The 9388-nt window shown below is 41.4% G+C and overlaps 1 protein-coding gene across 2 annotated transcripts; it reads right to left on the reverse strand.

Annotated features, from left to right (window-relative positions):
* Positions 1 to 471: 471 nt before the first annotated feature.
* LOC113225625 (dnaJ-like protein 60) lies at positions 472 to 9012 on the reverse strand. Of its 2 annotated transcripts, XM_026457985.1 has the most exons (8): positions 8863 to 9012; positions 8686 to 8779; positions 8252 to 8415; positions 7594 to 7758; positions 7203 to 7305; positions 2316 to 2410; positions 612 to 699; positions 472 to 527 (listed from the first exon to the last, which is right to left on the reverse strand). In XM_026457985.1, the coding sequence occupies exons 1-8, from the start codon at positions 8925 to 8927 to the stop codon at positions 516 to 518; spliced, it is 786 nt and encodes a 261-aa protein (XP_026313770.1). In that variant the 5' UTR covers positions 8928 to 9012; the 3' UTR covers positions 472 to 515. The 2 variants fall into 2 exon arrangements, with proteins under 2 accessions (XP_026313770.1, XP_026313769.1); XM_026457984.1 differs by having other exon boundaries at positions 485 to 699.
* Positions 9013 to 9388: the final 376 nt, after the last annotated feature.

Consider the following 9388-nt stretch of genomic DNA (forward strand, 5'->3'; position numbering starts at 1 on the left):
GTCGGCGGATCAAGAGTCCCATGAGGCAGTGGTCTCCTACTGTGAAGCCTTCGCGGCTGCGGGCGACCGGAGAGGGGCCTTCGTTCGCCAGTAAGTTAGGCAGCCGCGAGGAGGACGACGGGGCGGTGTGGCCCGCTTCGTCGTGAGGAGAGGAGGGGAGGACGTAGCTCCTCCTAGGTGCTGGGGGGTTCCAGTGCGCAAAGTCGATCCCGGATCCTTCCCACTAGAGCACCCGAGAAGGCCACCGTGGGGGTTTTAGCCGGTAGAAATAACCTCCCGCTACCCCCGCGGCGGAGAGGTATCCTAGCAGGATTTCCCCACGCAAAAAAGGCGTTGGTTCGAATGCAGCCGGATCGAAGGAATTTTTCTAAGGATGTTTAAGTTAAAAAGTAAAAAATAACATTTTTTGTTTACCACAACTTACGTGGGAGGCATCGAAATAGATCTAAAAAAAAACAAAGTAAACGTTACGTAAGCGGTTTTATGAGTCATAAGTTACAACATTACATTAGGGTTCAACTTTGTTCCTGAAAAGACATTCATTACCTGTAACGACTGTAATGGTAGTGAAGAGTGTTTAATTTTCTTATTATTAGGTCGTGTATATTCACCTGGTCTAAAGTTTGTTCCGCAAATTCTGTCAGCCACGGATCTGATATGTCGGATAGACCGAATTCGGTGAGTATATTTTCTTGATCCCTAGGAATATAATACAAAACTTAGTTAATATCTTTTGAATGAACGAAATGTATCTAAGTTGGAAATTAAATGTTGCAGTTAAGGGGGAACGCTGCCAGCATTTTGGGCACCTTACCGCGGGGCAAGTACCCGATTTTATTCATATAATTGAATCCTTTAAGGCTTTATTGTACATTACCCGCAACTTATTGTTAACCGACTTCAAGGAGGAGGTTCTCAATTCGACTGTATTTTTTTGTGTGTATATGTTACTCGATTACTCATTTGCATTTGTAAACCGATTTTGGTGATTCTTTTTTGTTGGAAAGCGCGTACATCAGTATTAGTGCCTTTATAATTCTAAGAAAAGATTCCACCTCTAAGTGTGGCAAACTAGGGGATGAATTAATTTCGGGCACCTTAATATTTTCTTCAGATTGAAACGGGACCACTACTGAGTTACCCCCTTTCCAACAAAAAAAAAACAATCATCGAAATTGATTCACAAAATATCGCGTTAAGGAAGAGATCCTCCGATCCAGGTAATTAAGGTTTTTTGACAGGTATTATGTATTATTTTCAACGCCCTATCATACATATGTTCCACTTCTGGACATGGCCCACCATTCTGGTAGTAATATCTGGCAATGCGAGTAGGGGACTTTGCGTTTTTGCAATCACAAATGTCTTCCTTTTTTTAAACAAGTATATACGAAGTCGAAAAAATTATGGCAGAATATATTTAAACGCATTTTGCAATGCAATCGAATAATCCCGTTAACACTTTGTTGAAATGTTTTCATATCACACACTCATAGCCCCGCACCGGGGAAACCCTGTATCGCGGGTGCCATAGACGTACACATAGGTCGACAACCACAAATTACACTCAAACTCACGAGAGAAATAAATGTAGGCCATACAAATATTTCTCCCGGCCGGGAATCGAACCCGGGACCTCTGCGTGGCAGTCCGACACGGCAACCGTTCGGCCACAGAGGCAGTAAAGTTTACAACCTACCCTCGTGTTAAAAGCTTTCAAGCTGTCCGACGAGTCAGGCGCGGGCGGGGAACCGCGTCACAATACGTCTACATGGTAAGTGGTAACGGCCGCGGCATCAAAGCAGCATGCCCACTCACCATTTTTGTTTGAAATACTAGTTGTATTGTGGTCATAATGCGAAAGAGAGTGAATAATCACTCACTTAATCACGTCATAGCGTAGGCTAACCATTAAATAGGTGGCCTGAAGGTTTTGAAATCCTTAATAAGTACAAAAAATTCTTTGCTTGCACGTCTCGGGCAGGCGCCATTAAGAAATCTGAATAAATATCAAATTTAGACTATTTACCTAAACACAGCTTGTCTACAAATCATAAAACTATAGGTTCTAGTAAAAGCAAAAAAAAATACATACGACATTTTATGTCTATTAATTAAATCTTCTTTACGAAATATAAATATAATCTTTAATATATTGAAGCTATATTACAATCCAGTCTACTTATGTACAATATTAATCAAAAATTACCTTGTAATATCACATACTAGTTCTAAATACATAATATCTACAATGAATGTACAAATTTATCTAGCAATCTAGTCTAGAATTACAACTCTTGTAATTCAAAATTCACTTTTTTTCATTGGCCAATGCTTGTCCCAGAGACGCTGTGGCAATCGTTGGATTGGCTGATTGGACTATTTTTTCCAACAATATCTTCGTGTGAATCTGTGAAAATTCAGCATATGAAAATATGAACACATTCAGTTTGTTAAATTTTACCTTAAAATATGTTTTCTAACTAAACAAAATACTCATTATTCCTAAAGACATTCTCGCCTAAGATTGAATTCTATATGAATTTTGTTGCCTACAAGACAGACCATTCCATTTTTTATGCTTGTATTGTACGTGAGAGGACAAATAAATTTTATTTTTTTTATTTTTACTATTTTGGGAACTATGAACGCGTAGGCTTGCATAGTTCACAAAATATTTCCACAATTTAACAAAAATCAACTCTATAACACTAAACATATGGTGCATTTAAGATAAGAGAATCAAACCAAAAAAACAAAACAATACAAAACCCACATCAATCGAAACAATAAAAATTAATTAAAAATACTAAAGAGTATGCAACAGTCGATTTAAAGGTAAAACCATATAAGTGACATTTGAAACAAAAATTTTTTAATTTATATACCTATGGTAAGAAAATCAATATCTTTCTACACATGAAACTCAAGAACAAAAAAGCTATAAACTTAATAGAGTTTTATGTGTGTTTTTTATTATATATTTTGGGGGTTAAGTAGCTCGCGTCCGTAGGCTGTGTACCCTCGAGACCCTACACGTGACCCCTGGGTGGTGCCAAATAAGCTACAAACTCCGGTGGTAGACCTTGGTCGTTGCTGGTGACCACCCTCTGGGCGAAGCCTAGCCGCCAAACAGCTATAGCTGTGTTCCGGCTTGACGCCCAGAGTAGCCGCTCTAGAGCGAAGGGTCTGTACAGTTGCACTGCACTGATTTGGTTGATCTCGGGGCTCCCTTGTTGTTGCGCTGGGAACCTAGACGCGGAGGGTAGCGGGATCCGAAGCACGGTGCTCCGCTGGCCGACCGCAGGTAGTAGGGGGCCCAATTAGCTGATTAGCCTCCAGTGAAAGGCTGCCCCGCCAACTCGCGAAAAATCCCGGGGTGCTCCATCGTGCCGGTTGGCGACCGGATGAAAGGACCCGATGGCCACTCCCGGGGGGGTTCGGGCGTCCCCGCGCGCTCCAGTCTAGTTTCCCATCGGCGTACCATATAGGGCATGTGCCGCATGACTTTCAGTAGTAGTGTCTCGTACAACTGCCTTCGCTCTCCCCATTCACTCTAACCCTAATATGAAAAGGTCAAGAAAATTGAGGAAGGCTAAACAGCGGATGCACGTCCTTTCACTTAAAGTGCACCTCTCGAACATCCGAGGTCTGCACTCCAATCTCTCATCTGTCCACCACCATCTTGAGACTGAAAGGCCTCACATGTTCTTCCTCACGGAGACCCAAATTAGATGTCCTTCGGACACGGCGTATCTGCATTACCCAGGTTACATTCTGGAGCACAAATTTAAGCAGCGCGCTGGTACCTGCGTTTACGCTCGTGATGACATCTGCTCTAAACGTCTCCGTGACCTTGAAGACCCCGATCTCTCTGTAATGTGGGTTCTGGTAGACACTGGACTGGAACAAATTGTCTACGCCAGTGTGTATCGGTCGCATTCTGGAGACCCGGAGACGACTAGGCTGTTCAACCATCTCTGCAGCTCGGCGGAAACAGTCCAACAACGGTATCCTAAAGCACAACTTGTCTTTTTGGGGGACTTTAATGCCCATCACCAGGAATGGTTGTTCCCATACCAAAAAACCGACCACCCTGGAAGAGAGGCGCGGGCATGTGCTCTATCACTAGACCTCACCCAGCTGGTGAGTTGCGCTACCAGGGTACCGGACGTTGACGACCACACTGCCAATTGCCTGGATCTTCTGCTGACAACCGATCCAGACCGCTACCAAGTATCGGTCTCATCCCCACTAGGGACATCCGATCACTGTCTGGTGAAATCTGTATCTGTCTACTCCCCGCCCGATCTCAGTACGGGAAGTACTAGGAGGATGTGGCGATACAAATCAGCTGATTGGGATGCGATACGGCATTTCTTTGCATCTTATCCCTGGCGGCAGCTGTGCTTCTCTTCTGACGATCCGACGTGCTGCGCGTCTGCCGTCTCTGAGGTGATTATTCGGGCTATGGAATACTTTATTCCATATTTCGAAGTCTCCTCCAGCGGCAAAGCTCGCCCTTGCTTTAACGCTGAGTGTGCTTCTGCGGAAACGCTAAAGCAATCTGCGTACCAGGCTTGGGCTGATGCTCGAGATCGCAAAGCACCGGAAACCCTCCGTCTGAAGAAAGCCTTTAATAAAGCCGCTAGATCCTGCAAAAAAGCGATACGGAAAGCTCGCTTCGGCCATATTAGTCGTATTGGGGTCAGGTTAGCTTCATACCCATCAGGGAGTAAAGCATTCTGGTCACTCGCTAAATCGGTCGAAGCGAATTTCTGCAGGTCATCCCTTCCGCCTTTAATGAGAGATGACGGATCGCTGGCTCATACCGCTGAAGAGAAAGCAAATCTTTTTGTTTCTCTTTTTGCTTCCAACTCCCGTCTTGACGCTACTTTGCAAACTCCACCTACACTAACTCGATGTGACTCGGAAATGCCCGAAATCACTATCCGTCAAAAAGAGGTGTTGAAAGCTTTACGCAAATTAGACGTCAACAAAGCCAGTGGCCCTGACGGAGTCCCAGCGATTGTCCTGCGGAACTGTGCACCCGAGTTGTCTCCGGTGTTGACTCGCCTGTATCGCCTCTCTATGAGTTCTGGACAAGTCCCGAAATCCTGGAAGCTCGCAAATGTACAGCCTGTACCTAAGAAAGGTAGTCATGCCGACCCATCTAATTATCGACCTATCGCAATCACCTCCATACTCTGTAAGACTATGGAGCGCGTATTGAACAGCCGTCTCCTTTGATACCACGAAGATAACGATCTCCTCAGTGATCGACAATATGGTTTTCGCCATGGACGATCTACTGGGGATCTTCTTGCGTACGCCACACATTTATGGAGCGAGGTTGTCGAGAAACGCGGTGAATCGCTTGCCGTGTCTCTCGACATATCAAAGGCCTTTGATAGGGTTTGGCATGATAGCCTGTTAAACAAGCTTCCAGCATACGGAATTCCTGTTGGCTTTTGCACATGGATAGGCGATTTTCTGAAGGATAGGTCAATCCGTGTAGTTGTAGATGGTTACTCGTCTGCTCCTCATGGTATAAATGCCGGTGTACCTCAGGGATCTGTCCTCTCCGCCACTCTATTCTTGCTGCATATCAACGACCTGCTGCTGATGCCCGGTATCTTTGGGTATGCAGACGACTGCACAGTGGCGGTGAGTTATGTGCCAGACGCCCGAGACAACAGTGAAGAGATCCGGTGTAAGCGAGAGGCGATGGTCACCCGGTTGAACCTGAGTCTGAAAGCTGCTTCCGACTGGGGAGATGCTAACAGGGTCAGGTTTAATGCGGCTAAAACACAGGCGTGTCTTTCTCATCAAAACGGAGTCCCCTACACCTTACTCCGACTTTCCGAGGTGTATCCGTGCCGATAAGGGACCACCTTGAGCTACTTGGTCTGGACTTATCATCCAACCTCAACTTTGGGCGATACATCGAGTGCTTGGCAAAAACTGCTGCCAGAAAACTAGGCATACTTTTCAAGGTCAGGCGGTACTTCACACCTGAACAGCTTTTAAATCTATATAAAGCACAAGTTCGATCCTGTATGGAGTACTGCTGCCACCTTTGGGACGGCTCTGCCCAATACCAGTTAGCTGCCTTGGACTCGGTGGAGCGTAAAGCAAAGAGACTTATTAACAATAATCCTCTTGTGGAGTCGAAGCTCCAAAATCTCGATCATCGCAGAAAAGTAGCCTGCTTGTCGGTTTTCTATCGGATACATTTCGGGGAGTGTGCGCAGGAACTTTTCAATTTGGTTCCGCCCTCACCGTTCCTTCTTCGGTCGACTAGAAGGTCCGGAGCACTCCATTCTTATGTCGTTGATATTCCACCTATTCGCACTAAGCGCTTTGCTTCCTCCTTTCTGATGCGTACGGCAAAGGAATGGAATGCTCTACCGGCTCTATCTGTATTTCCCGAAAAGTACAATTTGGGGCTATTCAAGGCTAGAGTGAATAGGCATTTTTTAGGCAAACGCGTCCCATCGTCGGTCACATCGTCGCTTAACATCAGGTGAGATTGTGGCCAAGCGTGTGTCTATTATATATATATATAGAAAAAAAAAAAAAATGTGCAGAAAAATTGTGATTTTCTTACAACAGGTACACAATTTAGACATTATTTGAGGAAAATGTCACTTATGTGGTTTTACCTTTAAGCAGATGATGTACACAGTTGCTTAAACCACTCAGAAACTAAACTTGGGCACATTAACTAAAGCACAACTGTTTTTTTACATTTGGTGTTTATTTCTGCTGGTATGAATTTCTATCTTTTATATACAATACCCAGCGTCGAAATTAAAACCCACCAATGTCCATCAGTATTGTGATGACTTTGGACTCAGTTCAACTTTGTCATAAAATTTTACTAGTGATGGACCATTTAACTTTAGTCCACAATTTTACTATCTAAGTAGAACTCAATTCCAACCTGAGTGTCGTTTAACCCCTTTTATCTTTTACACACACTCATAAACAACTACAGTTTCTAAAACAGATTTTAATTTTCAAATCAATCAGAATTTATTTTCAATCAAAATTTAGAAATCAGATTTAGGAAATAGATTTCAATGCTTGAATAGAAATCTTCAATTAATACACATTTATGAAAACCTTAAGGAATGTGATTAAAAGTTTGTAAGAAACCACTGACAATGCTGAGAATGTTCTCATATAAAAAATCTTACATCATTTGTGTTACTCTTCGCTGTTGCCCGCACCTTTTCCAATTCTTCAGACAAGTACTTGCTCTGCTCAGCAGACTTTCGTCTATTTGAGATGTACATCTCCCTGCAATGCAAATTGTTACATTAATCAAATTGTTACCAATTTTAATCTCAGTATGAGGGCACTATACAACAAAAGGTCCTTTGGTTGTAATAATGCTTAATAAAAAACTTGCCATCAACTGTACAGAGTAATTACACCGTCTTGGAATTGATTGAATAATCAGTTATAGTATGAATTCTATATCACGAGCACTGGTTGTTGACACAGATGTTACAAGTCACCAAGTCTATTATACAATTTCAGTGAGGTTGTAGCAGTGATGAAGTGGTGTTTAATCATAATCCTTACCTAATAACAAGAACTTGCAAAAGAGTACCAACAAGCGCTATGCCGAAGCAAACCATGATGATGATGTAGTTGGGAAGTTTCTTGAGGCCGCTCACCCCGTAGTAATCCTTAGGAGGTTCTTTGTACTCTTGATGTTGATACCTTTGGTAGTAGTTTGTTCTGTGGCTGGAATTATATTCATTTTAAGGTTTACCATTAGAGTACAAACTAAAACTAACTAACTAAAACTACTACTGTACTAACAAAAAAGTTGTGAAAGAGTTTGTCCTGGGAAGTACTGCCACATGGGACTTGTCAACTTAAGGTGACAGGCACAGTGGCGGTGCCCCTCAGATCTTTGTGATTTAAAGCTCTTGAGTGGCACTGCAACTGTTATACTAGCCGCCCAACTTGTTTGTCCTGGCACTTGATATTACAAATAAAAATGTGGACACTGCCATAGCAATATGAACATCTTGTTGAACAGTTACCATAGCGGTTTAGATTCTAGTTAGAATCAAGTTAGGAAATGATCTCATCGAAATAGGTTTTAGTCCAGGTGTTCCAGATGATGGACCAGAATTAATTTTGTTGCTCTGGTTTCCATAATTCTGGGAATTTCTCGTCTCATTCAAGACCAGATGATTGCTGTGATTGTTGAAAAAAGTATTACACATACTTGTATGTTTCATAAGCATGATGTGGATAGGTAGGCCTTGTATTTAACTCAGTTAAACTGTCATACTGCGCACGGCTGGCAGGCTTACTAAGTGTGTTGTATGCTTCAACAATCCTCACAAAATTCTGCTGTGCATTCTTGTCTTTATTTTTGTCTGGGTGAAACTGGAAACCGGATAAAGTATATAAGTATTAAATGGAATAAAGATTTTGTTTAATTGTATTCTTTATTATATTATTTCAGTATCAGAGTGTTCATTTTAAATAACATTTGCATTAAATAGGTATTTATGCAACCATTTTACTTGATCTCAAAATGCAATTTGTACGAGTAGGTTCATAGAACAACTTGAGACTTCAAAATTTCCATTAATTTTGTACTGGCGCCAATCCCAAGTTACAGTGCCGCGTAAATAAAACCAAAAATAAACTTACTTCTTTACTCATTTGTATATAGGCTTCTTTTATCTCCTTATCAGTACAATTTCGACGTAAATTCAATACTTCATAGTGAGTTTTTCTACTTAAACTGAGAAGAAAATAAACACAATAATGTAACAAAAATATGGATCAAAATATTTGCTAAATTATTCAACAAAACAAAAGTTTTACCTGTAACATTTTACAATGACATTAATAATTTTAAGATCGGGGTGACGTTTTACTAAATTATACATAGCGAATTTGCCTATCCAATTTCCCTAAAATGATTTTGCTTGATATTCATGGCTTTTCCGCAATTTCCATTTTCTCCAAGCAGTTGTCTGTCAATGTCAACTGTATAACACCTCAAAAGCAAACCTTTTTTTTATTAATAGTTTTGACTTGGATATAAGTGCTTTAAGTCATGTCTTCGTTTAATTATCAGGATCCTCAGTAATATTTTCCATTGTAGTTCTAATTCTAATACATTATATTTTCATTTTCTCAAATAACTTAGTTCACTTATTTGGGTTTTTTAAATAGTATTTTAAGCGGCGGGTGTCAATATTTATGTTTTACTTTCACTTAAATCATGTTATCTTCTATCACTTTGAACAAAAACTTTGAATTCGTAATTAGTGGAATTTTCAGGATAAATTCTTTTGTAATTTGGTTTAAAATAAGGAATATAGTTCTAACCATCTTCATGACTATT

The sequence above is a fragment of the Hyposmocoma kahamanoa genome, unplaced genomic scaffold (assembly GCF_003589595.1).
Source record: "Hyposmocoma kahamanoa isolate Upper Pololo Valley unplaced genomic scaffold, ASM358959v1 168, whole genome shotgun sequence".
Classification (NCBI taxonomy): domain Eukaryota; kingdom Metazoa; phylum Arthropoda; class Insecta; order Lepidoptera; family Cosmopterigidae; genus Hyposmocoma; species Hyposmocoma kahamanoa.

Excerpts from the sequence above, each read along its gene's own strand:
- LOC113225625 (XM_026457984.1), bottom strand. The coding sequence starts at position 8,927 with ATGTATAATTTAGTAAAACGTCACCCCGATCTTAAAATTATTAATGTC. Across the intron at positions 8,780-8,862 it reads GTCATTGTAAAATGTTACAG|TTTAAGTAGAAAAACTCACT; the intron begins GTAAAACTTTTG and ends TTTTCTTCTCAG. Across the intron at positions 700-2,315 it reads GCATTGGCCAATGAAAAAAA|GGATCAAGAAAATATACTCA; the intron begins GTGAATTTTGAA and ends TTATATTCCTAG.